The sequence below is a fragment of the Malassezia japonica genome, chromosome 8 (genome assembly GCF_029542785.1).
Source record: "Malassezia japonica chromosome 8, complete sequence".
Lineage (NCBI taxonomy): Eukaryota > Fungi > Basidiomycota > Malasseziomycetes > Malasseziales > Malasseziaceae > Malassezia > Malassezia japonica.
In genome coordinates, this window is record NC_083377.1 from 96,932 (window position 1) to 122,145 (window position 25,214).

The following is a 25,214-nucleotide window of genomic DNA, read 5'->3' on the forward strand; positions in this document are numbered from 1 at the left end:
ATGGATGAGAAGGATAAGACTCGGGTGCTTCGATCAAGCCAAATTTTATCTTTGAACGACCTACCATTCCCTCTCGGCGTACCGCCTGTGTCTCATGCGGCCAAGAGAATTTCCATGTGTGGAGAAAGAACGAGGGAAGGAAGCGGTCAAGAGAACGAGAGTCACAGAGTCCAAGAAGCAGACTCAGCCGAGTTTGACGAAAAGTCGACCTCTGACAGTGCCAATATTCCTACTCTTCTCACTGATTCAACGTTAAATTCTATGGAAAAAGGCCTGAAACGGAGTGAATCAACGAACACTACACCGATGGAGAACAATCGGAATGGGCTGTGGAATGCACGGCGCGCTAGCAATATACATGTACCAGCATCGCGGGTGAGATCTACTCGAATTCTTGCCTATCTCGATGGTCCCTACGGACACGCCACAGACCCTGCCACCTTTGAGCACGTTGTTCTTTATTCTGGAGGGACAGGCATCGCCCACATCTTCCCTCTCATTGTTCACCTATTGCAGAGAAGCAAGAATGAAGACAAGAAAGTTTTGACGAAGTCTATTCGTCTCATCTGGTGCACCAAGTCAATGGCTATGGTAAACTGGCTGCGTGAAGAGCTCCTGGAAATTTATAAACTTCAATGCTCAACCGATGTGAAGGTAACTATTGATATTCACATTACCACTGAGTCTAAAAATCCTGTGGAGCGCTCCCCCATTTCAGGCGTGACCTCTCACTTTGGTTCTAGAGCTGATGTCAAAGCAACCTTGAAAGAGGAGTTCCAAAATGGAATGGAGCTTGGCTCACATACGGTGGGAATTTATGTGTGCGGGCCAACTAGCATGGTGTGTGATGTAAGCAACCATGTCGCAGCGTCAAACTTCAACATTGTTCGAGGCCGGATGGGTTCTATTAAGGACATCATGCTTGAAGTTGAGCATTTTTCTTGGTGATCTATTTTGTCAATTAGCTATGTAAAAATCTCCGATCCCTGTCAGGGTCCTGTTTAGTCAACCATATGAGCCAGTCTTGGCATCGACCTTTCAGCCTTCGTGCATACACATGCAGCGAATTGAAAAAACCTCCGACGCGCTTGCTCGGACACTAAACCATAAGCGCCCACTTCGAGAGGCTTTATAAGGGTCGTAGCAGCCTAATGAGCGCTCCAACTAATACCCAAAATGTCGTGGAATATATCTATTGTGCAGCCATCAGCGCTGCACATGGCTATAGATGATCTTCCTGAGGCATGGAACTTTCAGTATAAGTATGAATACCGTACGTATGATGTCGCTTTGAGCCCAATCTAACTACTGCTAAGGAACTACATATATCATGTGTACTTTTGTTTTCCTTGCCATGCTTGTCCATTTTTTCCGTATTTACCGCGAATACCGTCCGAGCTCTAGTCTCAAGCTTCTCGGCATTCCAGGTATTGCTTGGATAATCGCATTTATGCGCAGCATTTCTTATGTTCGTATGAAGCAACGAGGCCCTATCCGACTTCCAGCATTGCAATACTGTATTGCGCTTGGCTCCTTTTTCATTTCGCTTACTGTTTGGGTGTTCTCCATCAAACCTTATTATCGTCGCGTAACCGAGGATGGATCACCACCTCTGGCCATCCGTACTGGTATGGTGGCTATAGCATTGTTCCCATTTATTTTTGCCTGTGCATTGAAAGTCAACCCTATCTCCATGTTGACAGGCATTTCGCACGCACGACTACAAGTATACCACCAAGGTCTTGCTTTCATTATGTTCTTCATGGCGGTTGTGCATACGCTTCCCTTTCTGATTCAGCCCGCGCTAGACGGTGGCTACAAGGCTCTGCACAAAGAATTTGTTAGAGCGCAGCAGTACTGGACTGGAACAGTATGTTTGGGTTTGGTTGCGTGGATGTTGTGCTCCAGCTTGGGCGTATTCCGCAAGATGTCATATCAATTTTTCGTGCTTCAGCACGTTGCGACTGTGTGCCTTGTCTTGGGCTTCCTTTTCAAACACATTGATGGTGCTCTAAAAGGTCACCTTTTTCTTGGGGCAGCCGTTGCGTTTTGGATCTTTTCCATTGTAGTTCGAGGCTGCATGGTGCTGATTTCATCTGACTTTCTTGTGGGATCTCGTGCTCAAGTCGAAGTGCAGTCGGTTAAAAATGTTCCACTGGACACTAAAAAGGGTTCTGAGAGCGGTAGAGAGACACTTCGCCTGTGTTTTACCGCTCCACTAAAATGGCGTCCGGGCCAACATATTTACGTTCGTTTCCCAGGATTCTCTCCTGCTCAAGCCCACCCACTCTCGATCATGTCTCTTCCCAATCGAAGTGGTCTGGCTTCTAAAATTATTCTCCTTGCCAACGTGTATGGCGGCACGACACGAAAAATCTTCAACCACATCCAAAATTCATCCACGGAATGCCTTGACTATCAACTCGAAACCGAAATTAATACTACGTTGGGCCCTGACTCTTGGGTTCTCGAAAAAAAATCCACATACGACCCTGAGAAAGGAGTCTTTCATCATGCGGGAGACGTGAGTCCTAAGACTGCCGTCGAAGCGGGTCCTGCGCTGCAAGAAATCCGAGTTCGTCAGACGCAAGTTGTTGGCTATCTTGATGGGCCTTACGGGTATACGACCGACCCTGCTAGCTATGAGCACGTCGTTTGTTACGCTGGAGGCACTGGTATTGCCCATACCTTCCCTATCATGCTTCTTCTTTTGCGGCGCAGCGCCGAAAAGGATCCAAAAGTGCTTACCAAGCGAGTGCGTTTAGTATGGTCTACGCACTCAAGTGCATTGGTAAATTGGCTCCAGTCCGAGCTATATGCTCTCACTCAGCTGCGTCACAACACTGCGATCGAAGTTATGATCGAGATTCATGTCACGGGCGAGACTGCGCCTGCGAATGAGCAAACTTTTGCTCAGTCTAATATAACCAGCTACGGCATTCGCCCGGATACTCGTGCCATCCTTGATGAGGAAATCGAGCATGGTAAACAAATGGGCTCCTCCTCGCTTGCTACCTACGTGTGTGGCCCCCACGGCATGACCTATGATGTCAGCAACGGTGTGGCAGCAGCGAACTGGGCAGTGGTACGCGGCCGCATGGGTACTATGAAGGACATTATGCTCGATGCGGAGCACTTTGCTTGGTGATTACGAGTGTACGACATTATAATAGTCACATAGTCACGTCACGCTCCTTAGATAGCCCCAATCACCACTTTAGGAATCCGAACAAGCCGATTTGCTCTTGTCTTGACCGTTCCAGGGTTTCTTCTCTGACCCCTAAATAAAGCGACACTCCGGACACTTTTTGCGGAATATGATTGGCCAAAATTCATGTAGCTGCCGTTACGGAGACTTCTCGGAGAATTGCTTTGCAATTTGCTATACAAGCCTTGCCAGACTACCCCTGCTGCTTTTCCCGAGAAGCTTTGTCCAGGGGCCCTTTGCCGGCCGTCTATCCTTCTTGCGTGTCGGCTTTCTCGCTGTATTCCAACATGAACGGTATGACCCTACTCAAGCGTCACGGTGCAGCGTCCATGGACGACATGGGCATGCCTGACATGCCCATGGACGACATGCCCGAAGACTTCGACCACCAGTACAAATATGAGTACCGTACGTATTATGGCCCTGTGAGCCAGTACTAACTGATCAGGGACGACATACATCATGTGTGCTTTTGTTTTCCTGGCTATGCTTGTTCACCTCTTCCGTATTTACCGCGAGTACTGCCCAAAGTCTGGTCTCCGTCTGGTGCGCATTCCTGGCGTGTCCAACATCATTGCGTTTATGCGGAGCATTTCGTACATTCGTTTCAAGCAGCGCGGTCCCATCCCTCTCCCCTCGCTTCAGCACTGTATTGGAATCTCTGCCTTTTTCATCTCGCTCATTGTATGGGTGCTGGCTATCAAGCCGTATTACCGTGCGACGAGTGATGACGGCTCGCCTCCCATCGCCATCCGCACCTGCATGGTGGCTATGGCTCTGTTTCCCTTTATTTTTGCGTGCGCCCTCAAGGTCAACCCGATCTCTATGCTGACGGGTATCTCTCACGCTCGTCTCCAAGTCTATCACCGCGGCCTTGCCTTTACGATGTTTGTCATGTCGCTCATTCATGCTATTCCTTTCCTCTATCAAGCTGGGGCTGAAGGTGGCTACAAGAAGCTGCACGAGACCTATACATCAGAGCAGCAGTACTGGACGGGTACCGTGTGTCTTTGTCTGATCTTCTGGATGCTCTGCTCGAGTCTGGGCATGTTCCGCAACCTGTCGTACCAATTCTTTGTTATCCAGCACATTGTGTGCGTCTGTGTTCTTCTTGGTTTCCTCTACAAGCATAATACCGACACTCTGTACAGCAACCTCTTCCTTTGGGCTGCCGTCGCTTTCTGGATCTTTTCGATTGTTGTGCGCGGCTGCATGGTGCTCATCTCGTCCGAGTTCTTGGTCGGTGCGCGTGCGAATGTCGAAGTGCAGGCTGTAACGAATGTTCCCCTGGAAGACGAGAAGCTGAATTCAGAGCGCGGCCAGGAGACGATCCGCCTAACCTTTAGCACGCCGCTCAAGTGGCGTCCTGGGCAGCACATTTACGTGCGCCTCCCCGGCTTTGCGCCCGCCCAGGCCCATCCCTTCTCGATCATGTCGCTTCCGAACCGCAGTCGCCTCATGTCGCAGGTGGTACTCATGGCCAAGGTACACCGTGGAACGACGCGCAAGATCTTCAACTATGTTCAGAACCTTGACGACAACTTCCAGGAGCGCTTCTTTGAGTCGGAGATCAACACGAACGCGGTTGCGAATGGCCACCACTCGGACTCGCTGCCCTATCACGCGACGGACCCCGAAAAGGTTGTGACCGGAGACGAAGGCAAGGTGAGCCCAAAGACCGCTGTGGAGACAGGCCCTGCCCTGCAGCGCACGAGCGTGCGCCAGACGCAGGTGGTCGGCTACCTCGACGGCCCGTACGGCTTCACCACGAGCCCCTCGAGCTACGAGCACGTCACCTTCTTTGCGGGTGGCACGGGTATCGCGCACGTCCTGCCAATTTTCCTGCTGCTCCTGCGCCGCAGCTCGGAGAACGACACCAAGGTCCTGACGAAGCGCATCCGTTTTGTATGGACGACGCACTCGAGTGGCCTGGTGAACTGGCTCGAGTCCGATCTGCGTACTATTAACAAACTACGCGAGACTGCCGGCGTCGAGCTTGCCATCGACGTCCACGTCACTGGCGAGGTAGCCGGCGCTCTAGAGAAAACCTATGCGCAGACGCTCATTAGCAACTATGGCGTGCGCCCCGACACCCGTGCGATTCTCACCGAGGAGCTTGAGCTGGCCAAGGAGGCCGGCTCAACGTCGCTGGCCACCTACGTGTGTGGCCCGCCAGGTATGGTGCTCGACGTGAGCAACCGTACTGCTGCGGCTAACTTTGACGCCGCCCGTGGCCGCCTTGGCTCGCTGAAGGATATCATGCTCGATGCCGAGCGCTTTGACTGGTAATTCTTAGATACCCGGGTAAATAGTCAGTATGGATTTGTTTTGGGTCATCATCTATGACGGGGTATGAAGTGCATTCCGAGGCCGCTTGGGACTCGTGCGGTGCGCCGCAGCGAGCTGCTTGGCAAACCCGCGGAGTGCATCGGCATGCGCCTTTTTGATCCATGCGCGATTTTGCAGCCGGGCTAGGGACGCCTCCCAGCGCCGCCGGAGCGTTTCTGTGTTGGGCCGCTCGTGGAAGTCGTGAATCGGCATCGCAGCTTGCTTGTACCATTGCAGTGTACGCTGCATGGCGCCACGCTGATATCGGAGCGCGCGGCGCGCAAGAACGCGGTCGTCCGTGTCCATGCAATACTGCAAGAGCTTGATAAACGGGCGGTGGTCGTACAGAAGCGGCTGTGCTACGCCGGAAGCAAGCACGCCCCATGTCCGCTCGACCTGCTGGAGCAAGCCGAGGAGCGCCGCGCCTTTTTCATGGGATGCTGCCATGGCAAGCGCATCCATCATGATTAGCACCGAATTCGTGTCGGGTTCCAGGATAAATCGCGTGTCGAGAGGAGGAAGCAGCTGCTCAGGTGCAAGGATTTCGATAGGCGTGCGCGTCATGGCGCCAAACACTTCCATTGCACATTTTGGTGCACGAATGCGCAAAAATGACAACAAGAGAGAGTTCAACAGCATCGGTCCGGGTATAACTGCATTAGGGCTGGTCAATAAGTGGGACGGTGCCCGAATGAGGGTGCGCGGTGCACTGGGACTGGGTGTCGGTCCGGACAAGCTCTGCACGGACAAATACATGTTCATCATCGCCACCGCTTGCATGGCACGACCGGAGCGCGAGTACAGCTCCATTAACGCCACTGTCACCCACGGAGGGAGGGGCGTGTACGGCGATGCGTTTGGCGGCTGACTCTGCTGAGATCGCCGTATGGCATGGCCAAATTCGTCGAGAAACATGCTCCAAAGCTCATGCCGTGTATGAGCGTCCACCGTATCAAGATCGGTCGTGGTTGAAGTGGGCGTCGTGCCATGGACCATGTCCAATGCGCCCTCTGTACGAAGCAACGCACGGCACATGAACGGTGTCCATCGCTCGTCGCGACGTGAGGATGCCAGCATGTGCATTACCGTCCAGTTGTTTTGCTGCGCGGCCAAGCTAAACAGGGTATTGTCGAGGCGCGTCAGCAAAAGAGGGTCGGCGGTATGGCTGCCGGTGGATTCGGAAAACAGCGCCGCACGTTGCACATGCTGCTGCGTCCATGCCTGTGCTGGCGCACGAAGGCGGCGCAGTGTCGCGACGTCGCGACGTCGCGCCGCGTACTGCATCAGGTAGGCAATCGCCTCCTCGCTCTCTGCGCTGTTCTGCGCGAGGCGGGTGCGGCTCTCTTTTACGCGCTCCATGTACCAGTGGAGCATGGCCGCTGCGCTCGTCCCCGGCTCATTCCGCCCTTTTTTTCGCAGATCGTGCAGCAGCTTACGCTGCTCGTGAGTCTGGTGCGTCCACTCGTTCGGCGACAGACGGCTCGGCCGCGCATGTGCCACCTCTTTAAGGCGCATCGTGGGCGCCGAAGGCGTCCGCCCTGGAGCCTCGCTTGCAGTCCCACGTACCGTATATACAACTGCGCCTCGTGAGGGGCGCAGCGGCACGCGGTATGCGCCACCAAGTGGCCTCCGCAGCACACGAAGCATCCAGACTCGCGTCGTGGGGAATCGATGGAGAGCTTCGCGGATCGCCTCACGTGATTCACCTTGTTTGCTCTCGTCGTCAGGATGGAGGACCCGGCAGAGATCGCGGTGCTCACGTCCGAGTTTGTGTCCAGTACGTGGCGTGGCTAATGCAGACTTGGACAATCTTCCTCTAGAGGTGACGCACCTTATGCGCGAAATCGAGCTCAAGGACGGCAAGGTGCAGGGTACGTCGAGCTACTAATCCAGACATTCTGTCGCGTATTGCCGCCAAGCAAGCCCAGATGCGCGAGATCTACAATGCGGCAAGCAACGCGCCGGCCGGCAGCACTGCGACGAGTGACTCGACCAAGTCCAAGCTCGACAAACTCGCTAGCCGCGTCGCAGCGGAATATGTGCGTGCCGAGGAATGGTCGGCACAGAAGCGCGCCTTGTCCCAGACCTTGTGGCGCAAGGTGCACGGGCACTACGAGCGCCTGATGCAAGATATTAAGCAGATCCACCCTGATCTGGTAGCGAGCGTCGCATCAACTGTGCCAAAGGCGCCGGAAGTCGTGCCCCATGCCGCTCTGCCGATGGCGCTGGCCGAGGCGGGCTTTGGCGACCAGGACGACGCTAGCGAAACAAAACTGAAGCGCAAGCGCGCAATGGGCTCGTCCTTCACGAGCGAGCGCCAGTCGCCCATGAGCGCCTACAGCCGCCACGACCGCTCGCATTCGCACTCGAACCGGCAGACGCCGCTTGCGGACGACGAGCCTGTCAGCGCCAAGGACCGCGCCGGAGGCCTGGACCTCGAGGACGAGCGCGACGAGAACCTTTACTGTTTCTGCCAGCGTGGCTCGTTCGGCGAGATGATTGGATGCGACTCGGACGACTGCAAGTACGAATGGTTCCACATTGGGTGTGTGGGTGTCTCGAAGCCGCTGCCCCAGACGTGGGTGTGCAGCGACTGCCTTGCGAAGAACAAAAAGCGGCGCCGCGCCTAAATGGTGTCTATGTATTTCTACTGTAGAATAGGGTATCACGATGACAAGTCTTCTTTCCACGCCTCTTGGATGTGCGCCGAGGAAAAGCCTTCACTCTGGAGCAGCTCCGTGCAGACGAGTCGCGCGCTTGAGATGCACCCTTCCAAAAGGGGCACGCCAAAACTCCAGCTCCCATTGACCCAGATGCCGGGGTCGCGCACATTCTCACCCGCAGGGCGGCCTTGAAGAGGGCCCAGTTTGAGACGCGAAAGCGACTCATGCAGGCGGCTTTTGTAGCGGCGCTGATCATTCCTTTCTTGGAAAAAGTTGCGGCGTGCGTCGCGCCCGCGAAGCGTGAGAACGAAACGTTCAAACGTGCTTTTGCTGATCCACGCACTTTCCGCTGGAAAGAGCCATGGCAGAGGGTTGGTCGTCTGCATAATCACAGGCGTATCTTCGCTGGACGCGTCGCGCCACACGATATGCGTGGCCATGGTGTACTGCCCTTTTGCGTCTTGGTGCGGCCCATGGGGGCTGACAAAGTTCAGGTCGCGCCAATACCTGTGCTGCGCTGGCAGTATTGAGGCGTCAGTGTGGCATACGACCGTGCTGTTTTCATACCGCATACTTTCAAAAGCTGCTAGCATCCGATCGACGCGCGCCCGGTCAGAGGCAGTAGCCTCGTCATGAAGATGTTTCTGGTAGCGACGGAGAAGAGACGAGGTTTGTGTAGCTTGTGATGCAAACACAACGTGGTCAAAGGGGCCAAACTCGCACACTTGGCCGCTGCGTCGCTTTACTCGGATCATGATGCACCGACCGCGATCCGTGTCAGTCGGAGCAATGTCCAAAATCGAGACGCCCAGATGAAGTTGCTCGGCAGGAATGGGGGAACAGAGCGCTTCCACCACGCGTGCAACGCCCCCGTGAACTGTAAAGTGGGGCGAGAAAAACGTGCGTGCGATATACTCGAGCACCTCGGACGCTGGAAGATTTTGGACCGCATCCATGTCAGTCGTCATAATGGAGCCAAACATCGGAAAAAGCAAGTCGTCGGTAAACCGAGAGCTGATCCATGATTGCGTGCACCATGTAGAGAATGTGAGCTTCGAAATAGGGTGGTTGGGGTCCGTCGTATGCTGTCGCTTGCTGTGGTAGTTTGCCAAAAAATTGAGCAACAGGTAGGAAATTCCAATGGTCAATAGGTACCAAGCCGAATACAACGCTCCAAAAAGAGAGGAATGCTTGGGATACATATGGTAACGCTTCCCATTCCTCCGTCCATTGTACAGAAAAATGGGGTCTGGTCCATGCGCGCGCTTCTCCACGTCGAGACTTTCGTCGCCGGTCGCAAAGGCAAACGTAAAACGCGACGGCTGAAAGGCAATGTTGATCGACCTATAAAGAGCCAACAGCTCCGGGTAGTATCCCTGGGAAAATGCGCGCATCGGCACGTCGACACGAACCGAGCGGCCGTTGCGCTCCACAGACACACTTTCTGCATCCATGCCTAGCTTTTCGTGACGCTCAAAGAGCTCGACACGCACTGATTTTCCTTGTGCGCTAGGCGTGTTTGCGAGAAAGTATGCTGCGGAAAGCCCAGCAAGCCCTGAGCCCACTACCGCGACGCGGACGCCTCGCGGGCTGCCAGACTCGGACATCGTCGCGGACCTCCGTGCGCGGAGTTGGGATAAAATCCGAAGTCACGCCCCACGCTGATAAATCCCCCGAATCTCGGCGCCGATGAGCGCCAAGATCGGGGGTACCACGTGGTGTCCCGTTCATCTTGCCCTATATGCATAAGCTGCGCCAATTGTGTGACATTGCGAATAGGGCAAAACGCGTGGGGCCAGGGGTGCATCTAGCCCGCCTAATGATCTGAGTTTAATTTCGCCTCTCTTCATCATGAATGTGGACGCTGAGGATACCTCAGCAGTCGGACAGCCCGATCACGAAGATGTGGCCCATGCGCAGCCACTTGCTGAGGATGCCACCAAACAGGACACCGACAAGGTCAGCATCTCGGATGCGTCTTTTGACTTGGTCATCCCGGAGGCAACAGTGGGTCATGAATACGCGGCCAAGGCAATGGTCCTCAATCAAGCTGTGCAATCCATTGGCATGGGCCGTTATCAAATTCTGCTGTTCCTTGTCGTCGGCTTTGGATGGGCAAGCGACAATTTGTGGCCTACTGTTACTGGTCTGATTTTGCCACCGGTGACGAAAGAGTTCCTTGCCGATGAACCGAATGCTCAAAGGATTTACCCGCGCATTACCCTTGCGCAAAACATCGGCCTGTTCGTCGGTGCCTTTTTCTGGGGCTTTGGCTGTGACTTGTTTGGACGCAAATGGGCATTTACGTTGACTTTATTCTTTACGGCTGTATTCGGTCTAGTGGCTGCGGGATCCCCCACGTTCGCGGCTGTTGGTGTGTTTGCTGCGCTGTGGTCCTTTGGTGTCGGCGGAAATCTCCCAGTCGACTCGGCCATCTTTCTGGAGTTCCTCCCCTACACGCACCAATACTTGCTTACCGTGTTATCGACCTACTGGGCGTTTGCCGAACTGTTTGCAGACTTGATTGCATGGCCCCTAATCGGATATCTCACTTGTTCTGAATCTGAAGTATGCACTAAAGCCAAAAACATGGGATGGCGGTACTTTGTGATTGTGATGGGCGCACTATTTGTCGTCTTCTTTTTGATCCGCTTCTTCTTCCCTGTCCTGGAGTCACCCAAGTATCTGATGGGGATTGGAAAGGAAGAGGAAGCAGTGGATGTTGTGCATCGCCTTGCCAAGATCAACAAGAAGACAACCGAGCTCACCGTTGAGGATTTGACGAAGCACAATATCGACAGCCGTGCGCAGCAATCTGGCGAAAAGAAATACAACATACAATCGCTAGAGGAGTTCAAGCCAAGCAACATTTCGGCGCTATTTGCGACGCGCCGAATGGCTATCAACACATCGTTGATTATTGCAATTTGGGCTCTGATTGGCCTTGCGTTTCCACTCTACAATGCGTTCATCCCGTCCATTGTGACGCTGAATGAACCAGATGTGCATACGACGTATTGGCATCTTGTCGTGAATGCTGTGATGGGTGTTCCAGCTTGCATCATCGGCGCGTTCCTCATTGAAGTGAAGGGTATCGGCCGGAAGGGCACTCTGGGTGCATCCACGATCCTCACAGGTGTCTTCCTCTTCTGCTCTACGACCTCGAAGAATTCTGACCAGCTTCTGGGCTGGCAATGTGCGTTCAAGTTTTGTTCCGGATTGATGTACGCGGTGCTCTATACCTACACGCCCGAGATTTTTCCTACCAAGTACCGTGGCACCGGCAACGCATTGACTGCATGTGCGAACCGCATCTTCGGTATTATGGCTCCCATCATTGTCATGTTCGCCGACCTCAAAACCCCAAGGCCCGTATACGCTAGTGGTGCCCTGTTCCTTGTCGCCGGCGTCCTGTCTCTCCTTCTACCTCTGGAGCCCCGCGGTAAAGCGAGTATGTAATAGAATGAAGTGCAATCGGGCTGCCCGATTTATGAAAAATTGGTAAGGCGCGACGCACCTTATCGCTTGGCGTCTCTCTTGATACGATACCATGCGGTCTCTCCTTTCTTTTGCTTTTGCGGCTGTAGCGGTGCTGTGCTCGAGTGCTTGCGCTCAGAATGCTTCGCAGACCAACGGCACGGCAAAGATCGCGCCCAAGGTCCTGGTGGTCACACTTTTCGAGCCGGAGCGCAACGCGTGGTTGAACAACTTGACGCTCACAGAGAACGTCACTGTGCCCGGATTCAGTCCCCTCTTCCCCCATGCCAGCTGCGATAAACAAGGCGATACGTGCCTTATCACCACTGGTGAGGGCGAGATTAACGCTGCCTCGACGCTGACCGCGCTCCTCTACAACTCGCAGTTTGACCTTCGCAAGTCGTACTTTATCGTGAATGGTATCGCCGGGATTAACCCGTACGCCGGAACGATTGGCAGTGTGAGCATTGCGCGCTACGCTATCCAGCCCGGCCTGCAGTACGGCATCGACAGTCGCGAGATGCCCCAAGGCTGGAACTACAGCTGGTGGAGCTACGGCACGTCGGAGCCTGGCCAGTACCCCGGCTTCTTTTATGGAACGGAAATCTTTGAGGTAAACACGAATCTGCGCGACAGGGTGTTTGACCTGGTGAAGAATGTGTCGCTGTCGGACAATGAGGTCGCCAAGGATAACCGCAAGCCTTATCCGTTTGCGCCTGCCAATGCTACGCCATCGGTTATCAAGGGTGACGTCGCCACGAGCGACCTGTACTACACGGGCAAATACTAGTGCGTTTACCTACTTACACAGTGGTGCCATGGTCGCGAACCTTACCTCGGTTCTCACGAACGGCACAGGCTCATATGCTACTACCGCCCAGGAGGACAATGCTGTGCTCGAGACGCTGGTGCGTGCGCACAAGGCGGGCTTTGCCGATTATGGCCGCGCCATTCTTTACCGCACAGCAAGTGACTTTGATCGTGGTACGTGCCCCAGCTCATGCAGCGCCGCCGAATGTGGACGACTACAAAAACTTCGAGGTGGACTCGAATATGCAGCACCTGATTGACCCTTCTCTCGACAACCTCTACATTGTCGGCAGCAAAATCATGAACTCGGTACGTCTCTCATCTGACGCAGATCATTTCCAACTGGACGCAAGAGTGGGAAATGGGTTTCGCTCCGCAAAACAGCACCGGCTACGGCGATGTGTTCGGTACGCTTCGCTAGATAGTGGCTCGCATAGCGCACGGCCCAAGTGGAGGCACTTGATTCTTCCTTATGGCCCTCCGTCCATCGTCGCTGCGATTCGGACGATCTTCTTTGTTGCACGCTCGTAGTCTTGTGCCACGCATTCCTGTTGGACCTGTGAATTTGAACTCGCAAATTTTTGCACCTCAACGGACTATGTCGACAGCAACGCCACCGAACCCCCGCGATTCCAAGATCCTCTCATCTCGGCCCATGAACGACAGCGAGTCCAAGTGGGTCGGCCTGCGTGCCATCGAGTGGGTCGATCCAACTGGCCGTCAGCGCCGCTGGGAGTGTGCCGACCGAAAGACACGCAACGGCGAAGTAGACGGTACGTTTTTGTACTGACGCAGCTGTGGCCGTGTTCACAATAGTGCAGCGCCCTGAAGTCGAGCCACATGTGCTGCTAGTGAGTCAGTTCCGCCCACCTGTTGGTGGCATGATTGTCGAGCTTCCTGCTGGCCTCGTGGATGCGGGTGAGGAAAGCGACGAAGGTACGAAGCGGGCCGCCCTCCGCGAGCTCCAGGAAGAGACTGGCTTTGGCGCAGAGAGCAATGAGCACTCTGTTAAAGTCAGGCTCGTAAGCCGCGTCATGTACAGCGATCCCGGCCTGTCCGGTGCCAACATGAAGCTGTGCACGGTCGAGATTGATCTCGCAAAAGATGCACCTGAGCCTGTCGCGCATCCCGACGAGGGCGAATTTATTGAGCGCCACCTTGTTCCCCTGCGCTCTCTCCAAAACGAGCTGGACTGTACGTGCTGCTACTTACCCAGCCTTCCAGCAGCGCGGCTACGAAGTCGACGCACGTCTCGCGCACTTGGCCGTCGGCCTCCAGCTCGGCCTCTCGTTTGCCCCCAAGTAGCGTTTTTCGTACAGATTCCTATACACTATGGTAGAATTCGCCACAGCCTCCCTCTTGCTTCCTTTTGCTTCGCAGCCTGATGCCTACCTAGCCGGCCTCAACACAAACGGACCTTGCCCTGCCTCTCCACCAGGGCACACTGTGAATTAATTTCGCAGCCAATCAATTGGCCAGGGTTTGCAGGCGCGACGCGGGCCTGGCCAGTAACACGCCATTCGCGGCCCAAGGGAAATTCGCGTCGTGGATTTTAAGCAGCTTCCCTCTGGCGCGTTCGACAGCATGACTCTCCAGTTGGATTACGAGAGCCTTATCTCGCATGTGTCCTCGCTGCCTTTGTGGCAGCAGGTCGTTGGCGGTGGTGCCATTGCGTTGGTGCTGGCCGTGGTGCTCAATGTCCTGGCGCAGGTGCTCCTGCCTCGGGATCGCTCGCTGCCCCCTGTCGTCTTCCACTGGTTCCCGGTGATTGGCTCTGCGGTGACGTACGGCATTGACCCCTACCGTTTCTTCTTCGAATGCCGTAAGCAGTACGGTGATGTGTTCACCTTCAAGCTGCTGGGCCGCAACATTACGGTCGCGCTCGGCACGAAGGGCTCGAACCTTGTTTTCAACGGCCGCCTGAACCAGGTGTCTGCCGAGGAGGCGTACACGTCGCTGACCACGCCTGTGTTCGGCAAGAAGGTCGTGTACGACGTGCCGAACGCTGTGCTGATGGAGCAGAAGCGCTTTGTCAAGGCCGGTCTTTCACAGGAGAACTTCCGCGCGTACGTCGACCAGATTGTGATGGAAGTCAAGGACTTTTTCAAGAAGGACGAGGCGTTTGCCCCCCTGCAGAAAGGTGCCAAGTCGGTGTCGGTGGACATCTTCAAGGCGATGAGCGAGATTACGATCCTGACGGCCAGTCGCACGCTGCAAGGCAAGGAAGTCCGCGAGAACCTCGACAAGAGCTACGCGGACCTGTACCACGACCTGGACTCGGGCTTCACGCCGATCAACTTTGTGATTCCCAACCTGCCCCTGCCGAACAACTTCCGCCGTGACCGCGCGCAGCGCCTCATGAGCAAGTTCTACCAGGACATTATTCAGAAGCGCCGCGAGGAGGGCACGTCGGACACTGGCCACGACATGATTCGTGCGCTGATGGAGCAGACCTACAAGAACGGCCGCCAGATCAGCGACGAGGAGATTGCGCACATGATGATTGCGCTCCTCATGGCCGGCCAGCACACGAGCAGTGCGACCGGCAGCTGGGCGCTGCTCCGCCTGGCGAGCCGCCCCGAGTTTATCCAGGAGGTGTACGAAGAGCAGGTTCGTGTCTATGGCGAGCCGGATGGCTCTTTCCGCCCTCTGAACTATGACACGCAAAAGAGCTCGGTACCGAAGCTGGATGCGGTGATTCGCGAGACGCTCCGTCTGCACCCCCCCATCCACAGCATCATGCGCAAGGTCAAGACGGACATTCCCGTCCCCCCTACCCTTGCCGTTCCCAAGGGTGTGGTGCCCAAGGAGGGTGAGAATGCGCCGTTTATCATCCCCAAGGGTCACTATGTCATGGCCGCGCCCGGTGTGACGCAGGTTGACCCCAACCTGTGGGACGATGCCGAGGAGTTCAACCCCAACCGCTGGCTGGACAACTCGAGCGCACACATGAGCCAGGAGGATGGCGACCAGGTCGACTACGGCTGGGGTATGGTGAGCTCTGGCGCCGGCAGCCCCTACTTGCCGTTTGGTGCAGGCCGTCACCGCTGCATTGGCGAACAGTTTGCCTACCTGCAGCTCGGCACGATCATTGCCATGTTCGTGCGCACCTTTGACTGGAAGCTCGACGGCAAGATGGCCGAGCCGGACTACACATCGATGGTGGTGCTGCCCAAGCCCCCGTCGAACATTGTCCTGACGCCCCGCAAGTAATTGTACTCGATAGCTGCCGCCCCCGCTCGCCGTACTTTTGACATAAGTTTTAGTCATAGTCATTTACGGTTTCGCCTGGGAGGACCAATGCGAGGCGCGCACGCCATGGAAAGGTGTCGAAAGATGGCTCGTGCATAATAACGGGCCAACGTTTTGGTTTAAGAAGGGGTAGCGTGGCCATCCTAGTAGTCCCCCTAACTACCATTATGCCTATTCCTCGTCGCGCTCTTATTGCTATCACTTCGGCCCACGCGCCGCTGTACCCCGACGGCGGTGAGACGGGCCTGTTCATTACCGAGGCCCTGCACCCCTTTGAGGGCTTCCGCAAGGCGGGCTTCGAGGTGGACCTCGTCTCGGAGACGGGCCACTACTCGCCGGACGCCCTGTCGCTGACCAAGCCATGGATCAGCGACGAGGACCTCAAGGTGTACAACGACCACAATTCCGAGTTCCGCTCCAAGCTCGACAAGCTCAACAAGCCGAGCGACATTGACGCCTCCAAGTACGGCCTCTTCTTTGCTTCGGCCGGCCACGCCTCGCTAATCGACTACCCCGATGCCAAGGGTCTGCAGGAGATTGCCGCCAAGATCTGGGAGGACGGCGGTATTGTCTCGGCTGTGTGCCACGGCGGTGCCATCTTCCCTGGCATCAAGGACAAGAGCGGCAAGTCGATCATCAACGGCCGCGAGGTCACCGGCTTCACCACTAAGGGTGAAGAGGAGGAGGGTGTGCTCGACACCATCAAGAGCTGGAACCGCCCGACGATCGAGTCGTCGGCGGCCGCCGCCGGTGGCAAGTACATCTCGCCTCCGGGCCCCTGGGAGTCGTTCACGCACACCGACGGCCGCCTGGTCACTGGTGCGAACCCCCAGAGTGCGGTGGCAGTCACCGGTGCTGCGGTCAAGGCCTTTGATGCTTTGTAATAGAATGTAGATGCGATCCTATCGACTTTATCCGCGGCGCTGCGCAATGCGGACCAGGTCGGCCACGACGCCCATCGCGGTCACATCCGCGCCGGCACCCGCGCCCTGCACAAGCAGAGGGCGGTTGCTGTAGCGCTGCGTCGTGAACGAGATGATGTTGTCCGAACCGCCGAGCGACGTGGCGAACGCGTGGTCGGCAGGGTACGACTCGAGGCCGGCCTTGATCACCTTGTTCTCTACGTCGATCACACCGACGTAGCGGAGCACGGCGTTGTTGGCCTGCGCCTTGGCGCGCAGCTCGTCGAACTCGGCGTCGAACTCGGGCAGACGCTTGACGTACGTGTCGGCGTCCTTCTCGTCGCGCAGGCCAGCCGGGGTCAGCGACTGGGTGTCGACCGACGTGAAGCCGTCGGGCAGCGCATTCACCAGCTCGGGAATGAGGCGCGACAGGATCGTGAGCTTGCGCGCCACGTCCGAGCCAGACAGGTCGTCGCCGGGGTTCGGCTCAGTGTAGCCGTTGGCACGGGCGACCGTCACAATGTCGGAGAACTTGCGCGTGCTACCGCCAGGGGGCGAGAACTCGTTGAAGATGTACGACATCGTGCCGCTGAGCACGCCCTCGATCTTCTTCACCTTGTCGCCAGTAATCACGAGGTCCTCGAGCGTGCTGATGATGGGCAGACCCGCGCCGACGGTGCTCTCCTGGTAGACCAGTGGTCCCTTGGCGAGCACCTCGGGCTGCATGGCCGAGTGCAGGATGTGCGAATAGAGGTCCAGCGAGCCCGAGAACGCCTTCTTGTTCGGCGTCGCGACGCTGAAGCCGGCCTGCACAAAGAGGGGGTAGAACGAGGCGACGCCGTCGTCCGACGTGTTGTCGACCACCGCAATGTGGCGCTTGTTCTGTGCCTGGATCTCGTGCAGCTTGTTCACAAGCTCATCGAGCGAGAGCGCGTCGACCGGGCTCGAAGCAAGCGATTCCTTCCACTCGCCGTTCGCGCCGAGCGCGAGGCGCTGACCCGGCTCCGCAAGCAGGGTCTTTTTGCTGTTCTGCAGTGCAATCACATGCAGGGACGAAAGGGGGGAGACTGAAGAGAGCTGCGCAATCACTGCAGAGCCCACAAGGCCAACGCCGATAATCGCAACGTCAATGCCACTTGACATGGTTTGTGCTTGGCAAGCCGGCCGAGTCGGCACGTGGCACTATTCGCGGGGCTCCGAAGCGTGGCCTTTCTTTGTCTCGAGGCCATGAACGAGCCGCTGCCGACGTACACGCGGCGGGACCAGACGCGCCCGGACTGGGCGCATAACTACAGCCGCCCGAACGATGTGCCACCATCGTACGCGGACTCGGTGCGCTGGTTCTTTTACAATTCGCTGCGCCCCGCATTTCTCGTTGCGTCGCTCGTGAGCGCGATCGGCGCCGCGATTCAGTGCGGTGTGCAATGGCGCTCGATGGGCGAGACGAGCGGCAAGGCGCATATTTTTAGCCTTGTTAGTGCGGTGCTCTTTACCGTCGTCGCTGTATTCCAGTTTTATGCGTTTATGGCGGGCCTGAACAGCCACATTTCGATGCTGCGCTCGGCGCACACCGACGGCCGCCTGGTCACTGGTGCGAACCCCCAGAGTGCGGTGGCAGTGACCAGTGCTGCGGTCAAGGCCTTTGACGCTTTGTAATAGAATGTAGATGCGATCCTATCGACTTTATCCGCGGCGCTGCGCAATGCGGACCAGGTCGGCCACGACGCCCATCGCGGTCACGTCCGCGCCGGCACCCGCGCCCTGCACTAGCAGAGGGCGGTTGCTGTAGCGCTGCGTCGTGAACGAGATGATGTTGTCCGAACCGCCGAGCGACGTGGCGAACGCGTGGTCGGCAGGGTACGACTCGAGGCCGGCCTTGATCACCTTGTTCTCTACGTCGATCACACCGACGTAGCGGAGCACGGCGTTGTTGGCCTGCGCCTTGGCGCGCAGCTCGTCGAACTCGGCGTCAAACTCGGGCAGACGCTTGACGTACGTGTCGGCGTCCTTCTCGTCGCGCAGGCCAGCCGGGGTCAGCGACTGGGTGTCGACCGACGTGAAGCCGTCGGGCAGCGCATTCACCAGCTCGGGAATGAGGCGCGACAGGATCGTGAGCTTGCGCGCCACGTCCGAGCCAGACAGGTCGTCGCCGGGGTTCGGCTCAGTGTAGCCGTTGGCACGGGCGACCGTCACAATGTCGGAGAACTTGCGCGTGCTACCGCCAGGGGGCGAGAACTCGTTGAAGATGTACGACATCGTGCCGCTGAGCACGCCCTCGATCTTCTTCACCTTGTCGCCAGTAATCACGAGGTCCTCGAGCGTGCTGATGATGGGCAGACCCGCGCCGACGGTGCTCTCCTGGTAGACCAGTGGTCCCTTGGCGAGCACCTCGGGCTGCATGGCCGAGTGCAGGATGTGCGAATAGAGGTCCAGCGAGCCCGAGAACGCCTTCTTGTTCGGCGTCGCGACGCTGAAGCCGGCCTGCACAAAGAGGGGGTAGAACGAGGCGACGCCGTCGTCCGACGTGTTGTCGACCACCGCAATGTGGCGCTTGTTCTGTGCCTGGATCTCGTGCAGCTTGTTCACAAGCTCATCGAGCGAGAGCGCGTCGACCGGGCTCGAAGCAAGCGATTCCTTCCACTCGCCGTTCGCGCCGAGCGCGAGGCGCTGACCCGGCTCCGCAAGCAGGGTCTTTTTGCTGTTCTGCAGTGCAATCACATGCAGGGACGAAAGGGGGGAGACTGAAGAGAGCTGCGCAATCACTGCAGAGCCCACAAGGCCAACGCCGATAATCGCAACGTCAATGCCACTTGACATGGTTTGTGCTTGGCAAGCCGGCCGAGTCGGCACGTGGCACTATTCGCGGGGCTCCGAAGCGTGGCCTTTCTTTGTCTCGAGGCCATGAACGAGCCGCTGCCGACGTACACGCGGCGGGACCAGACGCGCCCGGACTGGGCGCATAACTACAGCCGCCCGAACGATGTGCCACCATCGTACGCGGACTCGGTGCGCTGGTTCTTTTACAATTCGCTGCGCCCCGCATTTCTCGTTGCGTCGCTCGTGAGCGCGATCGGCGCCGCGATTCTGTGCGGTGTGCAATGGCGCTCGATGGGCGAGACGAGCGGCAAGGCACATATTTTTAGCCTTGTTAGTGCGGTGCTCTTTACCGTCGTCGCTGTATTCCAGTTTTACGCGTTTATGGCGGGCCTGAACAGCCACATTTCGATGCTGCGCTCGGCTGTGCGCCTGTCGTATGTGAGTATCGGCCTGGCGCTCGCGGCGATCGCTGTGTCGCTCGCCAATGTGTACGGCAACCACGACTCGATATTTACGGAGTGCATCCGCGCCGCCTCGGGGCCCGGCGACGACGTGGAAGAGTCGGGGCCGGTCGACACGACCAGAGAAACCGTGACGGACTACTGCCGCTACGACTGGAACGCGGATACGGTGTGGAACATTACGTGGCTCGTGATTATTGTTCTTTTTGGTGCATTCTACTTTGTCCTTGCGACGCGCTACCTGAACAAGGTCGAAAACCCGGGCTTTAGCGACGCACGCTCGCGCCCCCTGGCCGCCGACGACAACCACGACTTTGAGGCGGACATGGATGGCCCGAACGGGTACGCGATGGGCGGCCTTGGCCGCCGCTCAAGCCAGGACACGCTGGCAGTTAACGACGAGGCGATGATCGATGCGAAACTCGACCCCATGGCCGATGTGTACGGCGGTCGCCGCGACCTGAGCGACGTCGAGGCCGACGGCGAGCGTGCCTCGGTCGACTACCCCCGTATCAGCCGAGACAGCGACCGCGACGAGTTTACGAGCATTGCGGAGAACCACTATGGCGAGCCGGCCACCATCATTCCCCTCTCTCGCCCTGCGCCGGCCGCGACGGGAGAGAAGCCAGGGGCCATGTAGATTCCTAGACAATTCACACATTGACACTATGCACTCTCGGGCTTTTTCGACGAAAGGCCAGCGGTACGCACGTCGTATCCAAAGCCGCCCTTGTCCGTGTTCGGCGCGGGGTTCGGCACGCCGTCGTAGTGCACTGCGTTAGCCCGGGCACGTACAGTCCATCACGTCGTAGTTGGCAATAAACTTCCAGCCCTCGGGGCCCATGTGGAATAGGTTGATGGTCTGTGTAAGCAAAACCACGTACATTGCCCGAGTATGCGTCGCGGTGCGTCGCAGCATAGATGCTGCGGCGGCCGAGGTCCAGCGCCTCTTCGTACTCGAGGTCCCAGTGGTAGCCCTGGTCGAGCACGCCGTAGGCAAACGTCGAGCCCGAGCCGACCGAAAAGATGTCGCCCTTGAGACGCGAGCCCTCAGAGTCGACGTAAAAGATGGCGGGACCCTGCGTCAGCGAAAGCACGTACCGTCTTGTCCCAGCCACAGATCATGGTGCCCATGCTGAGGCCCATGCCCTTGTACGAGTACACGAGGTTGCTCAGGATCTTGGACGCAGCAGCGACCGAGATACGCTCCTTGTTACGCAGCTCGTGCAGGCGGCACTGGATACCGAGGTAAGTCTCCCAGTACTGGCAGTCGGCCGCACCGCCGGCCATCGTGCCGAGCAGGTAGGGGTTGATCTCGATCACCTTTTTCACCGAGCCCGATGCAATGAACGAGCCGGCAGAGGCACGCGAGTCGACTGCAATCACGACACCACCCTTGTACCGAAACGCAAGCGTGGTCGTACCGTGGTTCAGCTTGATGCGCGCATCCGTGTTGGTCGAGTCGACATCCGTAAAGTTTGCAAGGAAGCGCGAGGGCTGCGTAAGTATGGAGACGTACATCTGTAGCAGGCAGCGCAAACTGCTCCTTCACATCGCTCGGCAGCGCGCGCTCATCCGCGCGTGGCGCAAGCGTCGCAAGCACCGAGTTCATCGTCGTGCGTGAAAGACCGCGCTCCACGCAAGCCGGTGATCGGCGCCCGATGTATGGGAAGTATGCCCGATCTACTTGACGTGCGCCATGTGGAGCCAGGCGGCATAGCTACGGACCTTGGTGTCGGTTGGGGCGCCGAGCGCTTCGGGCGTCGCGACGCTGGCGCACGCGGCAAGGCGGCTGGGCGTGGTTATCGCGGGGGCAGAGACAATGCGCTGCGTACTGGGCTGGGGAACGGGGCGCACGCCGGCGACAAGCTCCATGTTGGCCACCTGCAAGTAGGTCGCCAGCGCAGGGTCCGTGTTGGGCGGCACGACGCCCGGCGCCTCGCACTGCATCGCAGTCGTAGGAAGCGCAATAGCGCCGCCGTAGATTTGCATATCCGCGTCCGTCGTGCGCTGCGAGCGCTGGAACTGCAGCTGCAGAAACTGCATGGTATAAGCCTGGTATTCGCGCTGCTCCTGCTTGGAAATGACAGGGCGCAGCGTCTTGGCGACCGCAAGCTCAAGCGTACTCGGCTCTGCCTGCGGAGCAGCCGCACTCTGTGCGCTTGAGTCGCTCGTATGGGTCTCGTACTTGCTTGCAGGCCGACTCGCGGGGTTCTTGCGGTCTTGGTGCGGGGCGATCCAGCGGCGCACGCCGCCGAGGAGCGTGCGCCGCGGTGTGGGCGTCGTGGGCGGCTCATCCGCACGCCGCGGCCCTAACGTAGCGAGGCCTTTGCCGCGGCGCAGCGCATTCGACGGCGCGGCACTGCTCAGCGGTGCGACCGGCCCCAGCTCAGACGGCGACAGAAGCGGCGAGATGCCGCCGCTGTTCAGCGCTGGGAACGCCTCGCCGGGCAGGAGCGACTGCTGCTGGTGCACGGCGGTCATCTTGTACGCGTGGTGCCGCTGCAGATCGGTAAAGAGACTAGGCCGGTAGTAGCCGTCCCAAAAGTGCGCGTCCGAGTTGACGTACGCATTGATGTACGCCTGCTTTCTGCCGAGGTCCTCGTCGTGGGCGAGGTAGCGCTGCACACCCCGAAAGACGGGCGTCGGCGTCGGCTTGTCATCCGCGACGCTGATCTCGTCCGTGCACTTGTCCTGCCCGAGGAAGAGATCGATTGAGGCTTGCTTGTCCGCGTCGGCAAACGAGTTGGCATAGTACCGCTTGAGACCTTCGAGCATGTCGCGCGAGTGCGACGTCCAGTGGTTGATCTTGCGGTAGGTATCGGTGGTGTGTGCAAGCGCCGAGCCGCCGTACTGCAGCGCAATGGTATCGCCAAGATCGTGGTACATCTCGGTTAGCATGTTCACCGCGTCCGAGTCGAACGACAGGTGGGGATGCTGCAAAAGGCCGAGCGCGTGCAGCTGGTGCCCAAGCGCCGTCTTGCCAAGGACAAACTGCGCGGCATTCGTACGGTCGAGGCAGTCGACGCAGTTTACGCGCGCCACGCCGTGCTGCAGCAAGAGCGAGTGGCGTGTCATGTCGATGCCTACGCGTCCGTCTTCGTGCGAGCGCGCCGACTCGAGTGGCGTTTGCCGGAAGCTCTGGGGCGCGCTGCCCGAGTGGAAGAAGCGCGTCGCATGCAGCGTGTCCTCTGCCAGCGTCTCGAGGATGCCAATCACGTCCTGGTCGCGTGATTTGCTCGCGCGGCTCATGTCCCACGCAATGTACTTGATGCGGCGGTCCTTGCCGCCGTCCGAGCCATTCGGGAGGAACTGGTTCAGGTACTGGACACACTCGCTGTACGCGTGCAGGAGCTTGGACTCGCGCGGCTGCTTTTCCTTGCTCTTGATCAGATTCAAGACAATGACCGGTGTACCGTACGTGCGAAAGAGGCTGTCAAAGTGGCGCATCGCCGGCGCAAAGTAGGGGTCGACGACCGAGATGGCAATCGGTGGCCGGGGCGACATGTTTGTCGAGTCTTGTGTCCAGTAGATGGGAATCGAGCCGCGGATCATGACGTACGACGTAAAGTGCGGCGACGGGCGATACGGCCGCTCGCCGGTCATTTGGGGCCGCGGCGCAAAGAACGGACTGGTGACCGGCTCGTTGACAATCTGTTCGGTCTCGACGTCGTTGGCGACGTGTCCTTCGAGGTCTGTGCCGCGCTTGTGGAAGCGTGCACCTGCAAAGTGCCGCGAGCGCCGCGCAATGAGCGTCACGTAAATCGTGCGCCCCAGCACCACGAGCTTGGCCTGGTCCACAAAGCCGTGCACGAGTGGCAGGACCCACGGGCGTTTCGGCGATGCGGGGTCCTTGTCCGTGCGGCGGCAGTCGTCAAATGCAGGGCGCAGCAAGTGAAAGTTCCACATGCACTTTTCGTTAAAGTTCCACGCCCACGCGCTGCAGTCGCGCGTGCTTGTGCGGGGCCCTGTCATGTTTTCTTGCAGGGTGCGTGTGATGTCGTAGGTATAGGAAAAGTAAAAGTTCTTGCTGAGGTCGACCTGGCGAAAGGTGCGCAGCATCTGTGCCTCGGTCTGATCACGCAGCTTGCTGCGGCCCGGCGCACTGGAGAGGATGGACGCGTGGCAGACGGGAATGACTTGCGCCTCGTCGCAGTGGTAGATGTAGTGACCGCCGAGGAGCGCGACGGCGCTGCGCTGCGAAATCAGTACCATATAGTACCCCGCCGTGAAGCGCACAAAGCCAACCAGGCCAAAGAAGCGGCCAACTTCTTTCAGGCCGCCGGTACTGCGATTACCCTCGCGGATCGTGTCGAGGAGCTCGGTCATTTCGCTGGCCGAGTACTCTACGCTGTCACTCGACACGTTGAGCTTCCACGCAGACGCGTCGCTCGGGTCCCACGCCTTGGCGTCTTTGCGTGCCGGCTCGGGCTCGGGCGGTGCCGGCGCGTCCGGCGCGACGATCGACGCGCGGTTGGTGTGTTTCGGCGAGCGAGTCGAGCCGAGCGCCGCGATCGGCGGCACGGTGCGCTCTGGGATGTCGGCCGGCGCCGGCGCCGCCTCTTTTGCCTCCTGGTCCTTGCCGTCGGTCGTGTATGCTTTCCATTCGCTCGACTGGCGCAGGTGGGGGATCTCGGGGTCGTCTGTCGACAGGTACCGCAGGCCGCTGATCGACGTGAGCGGCGCGTGCGGCACCGGCGTCGCCTCGCCCGGCGGCGGGTCGGCCGGAGCGAGTGACGATGCGAGCTCGGTGATTTCCGACGAGAGTGTGCCGCTGGGCGCATTGGGCCGTGCCTGTGGCGCATCTTCCACGATGCTCTGCACGTCGGTCGGCATGCTCGACGTGCGTTTATGCTCGCGTCTCTCTGCCGCGTCCTGCTCGGCCTCCTTCGCCTCGGCCTGCTCCGCCTGCGGCTTGGGCGGCGACTCCGGCTCCTCGGCCTGTGCCATGATCGGCGGCACGCGATCAATTTTCAGCACGCGGAACCGCGTCTGGCTCGTGTTGTGCGCGGCTAGGTAAAAGTGCGAGCGTGCTTCGTACAGCGTGAAGCGCTTCACGTCGCCGAGGCGCTCGTACACCTCGGTGACCTCTTCCTCCTGTGCTCCCCGCGGGAGCTCGTGGCGCGGGACTGATGTCCCCCGCGGCTTGCTGGCCGCGCTCGTGTTCTGTGCTACGAGCATCGGCGGCACGGCCGCACCGCTGTCCGACACCGCGGCGAGGATCCGCGCATCGCTCTCTCCCGTGGGCCCTACGGCGTCGGTCATGGCGCACGGACGCCACGTGGCTTACGTTGCT

The 25,214-nt window shown here is 58.2% G+C and overlaps 13 protein-coding genes across 13 annotated transcripts; 7 read left to right on the plus strand and 6 right to left on the minus strand.

Annotated features, from left to right (window-relative positions):
* Positions 1–3,495: 3,495 nt before the first annotated feature.
* On the plus strand, positions 3,496–5,497 carry MJAP1_003841 (uncharacterized protein; the record flags this gene model as incomplete). Its single annotated transcript, XM_060267764.1, has 2 exons — positions 3,496–3,616; positions 3,657–5,497. The coding sequence occupies 2 exons, from the start codon at positions 3,496–3,498 to the stop codon at positions 5,495–5,497; spliced, it is 1,962 nt and encodes a 653-aa protein (XP_060123747.1).
* A 51-nt stretch (positions 5,498–5,548) lies between these two features.
* MJAP1_003842 (uncharacterized protein) lies at positions 5,549–7,051 on the minus strand (the record flags this gene model as incomplete). The annotated part of the gene is made up of 2 exons (XM_060267765.1): positions 5,549–6,111; positions 6,565–7,051. 2 exons carry the CDS (start codon positions 7,049–7,051, stop codon positions 5,549–5,551), a joined length of 1,050 nt encoding a protein of 349 aa, XP_060123748.1.
* Positions 7,052–8,201: 1,150 nt separating this feature from the next.
* Positions 8,202–8,639, minus strand: MJAP1_003843 (uncharacterized protein; the record flags this gene model as incomplete). The annotated part of the gene is made up of 1 exon (XM_060267766.1): positions 8,202–8,639. One exon carries the CDS (start codon positions 8,637–8,639, stop codon positions 8,202–8,204), a length of 438 nt encoding a protein of 145 aa, XP_060123749.1.
* A 1,411-nt stretch (positions 8,640–10,050) lies between these two features.
* On the plus strand, positions 10,051–12,466 carry MJAP1_003844 (uncharacterized protein; the record flags this gene model as incomplete). The annotated part of the gene is made up of 3 exons (XM_060267767.1): positions 10,051–11,543; positions 11,583–11,650; positions 11,787–12,466. The coding sequence occupies 3 exons, from the start codon at positions 10,051–10,053 to the stop codon at positions 12,464–12,466; spliced, it is 2,241 nt and encodes a 746-aa protein (XP_060123750.1).
* Positions 12,467–12,494: 28 nt separating this feature from the next.
* MJAP1_003845 (ADP-ribose diphosphatase) lies at positions 12,495–13,791 on the plus strand (the record flags this gene model as incomplete). Its single annotated transcript, XM_060267768.1, has 6 exons — positions 12,495–12,660; positions 12,683–12,795; positions 12,818–12,893; positions 13,095–13,259; positions 13,282–13,680; positions 13,703–13,791. 6 exons carry the CDS (start codon positions 12,495–12,497, stop codon positions 13,789–13,791), a joined length of 1,008 nt encoding a protein of 335 aa, XP_060123751.1.
* A 279-nt stretch (positions 13,792–14,070) lies between these two features.
* On the plus strand, positions 14,071–15,699 carry ERG11 (sterol 14alpha-demethylase; the record flags this gene model as incomplete). The annotated part of the gene is made up of 1 exon (XM_060267769.1): positions 14,071–15,699. The coding sequence occupies one exon, from the start codon at positions 14,071–14,073 to the stop codon at positions 15,697–15,699; it is 1,629 nt and encodes a 542-aa protein (XP_060123752.1).
* Positions 15,700–15,905: 206 nt separating this feature from the next.
* On the plus strand, positions 15,906–16,622 carry MJAP1_003847 (D-lactate dehydratase; the record flags this gene model as incomplete). Its single annotated transcript, XM_060267770.1, has 1 exon — positions 15,906–16,622. One exon carries the CDS (start codon positions 15,906–15,908, stop codon positions 16,620–16,622), a length of 717 nt encoding a protein of 238 aa, XP_060123753.1.
* Positions 16,623–16,649: 27 nt separating this feature from the next.
* On the minus strand, positions 16,650–17,783 carry HOM6_1 (homoserine dehydrogenase; the record flags this gene model as incomplete). Its single annotated transcript, XM_060267771.1, has 1 exon — positions 16,650–17,783. One exon carries the CDS (start codon positions 17,781–17,783, stop codon positions 16,650–16,652), a length of 1,134 nt encoding a protein of 377 aa, XP_060123754.1.
* An 84-nt stretch (positions 17,784–17,867) lies between these two features.
* MJAP1_003849 (uncharacterized protein) lies at positions 17,868–18,296 on the plus strand (the record flags this gene model as incomplete). The annotated part of the gene is made up of 1 exon (XM_060267772.1): positions 17,868–18,296. The coding sequence occupies one exon, from the start codon at positions 17,868–17,870 to the stop codon at positions 18,294–18,296; it is 429 nt and encodes a 142-aa protein (XP_060123755.1).
* Positions 18,297–18,323: 27 nt separating this feature from the next.
* HOM6_2 (homoserine dehydrogenase) lies at positions 18,324–19,457 on the minus strand (the record flags this gene model as incomplete). The annotated part of the gene is made up of 1 exon (XM_060267773.1): positions 18,324–19,457. The coding sequence occupies one exon, from the start codon at positions 19,455–19,457 to the stop codon at positions 18,324–18,326; it is 1,134 nt and encodes a 377-aa protein (XP_060123756.1).
* An 84-nt stretch (positions 19,458–19,541) lies between these two features.
* Positions 19,542–20,558, plus strand: MJAP1_003851 (uncharacterized protein; the record flags this gene model as incomplete). Its single annotated transcript, XM_060267774.1, has 1 exon — positions 19,542–20,558. One exon carries the CDS (start codon positions 19,542–19,544, stop codon positions 20,556–20,558), a length of 1,017 nt encoding a protein of 338 aa, XP_060123757.1.
* A 26-nt stretch (positions 20,559–20,584) lies between these two features.
* Positions 20,585–21,530, minus strand: PRE2 (proteasome endopeptidase complex; the record flags this gene model as incomplete). Its single annotated transcript, XM_060267775.1, has 5 exons — positions 20,585–20,691; positions 20,714–20,780; positions 20,803–20,997; positions 21,020–21,415; positions 21,438–21,530. The coding sequence occupies 5 exons, from the start codon at positions 21,528–21,530 to the stop codon at positions 20,585–20,587; spliced, it is 858 nt and encodes a 285-aa protein (XP_060123758.1).
* A 71-nt stretch (positions 21,531–21,601) lies between these two features.
* FIG4 (phosphatidylinositol-3,5-bisphosphate 5-phosphatase) lies at positions 21,602–25,183 on the minus strand (the record flags this gene model as incomplete). The annotated part of the gene is made up of 1 exon (XM_060267776.1): positions 21,602–25,183. One exon carries the CDS (start codon positions 25,181–25,183, stop codon positions 21,602–21,604), a length of 3,582 nt encoding a protein of 1,193 aa, XP_060123759.1.
* Positions 25,184–25,214: the final 31 nt, after the last annotated feature.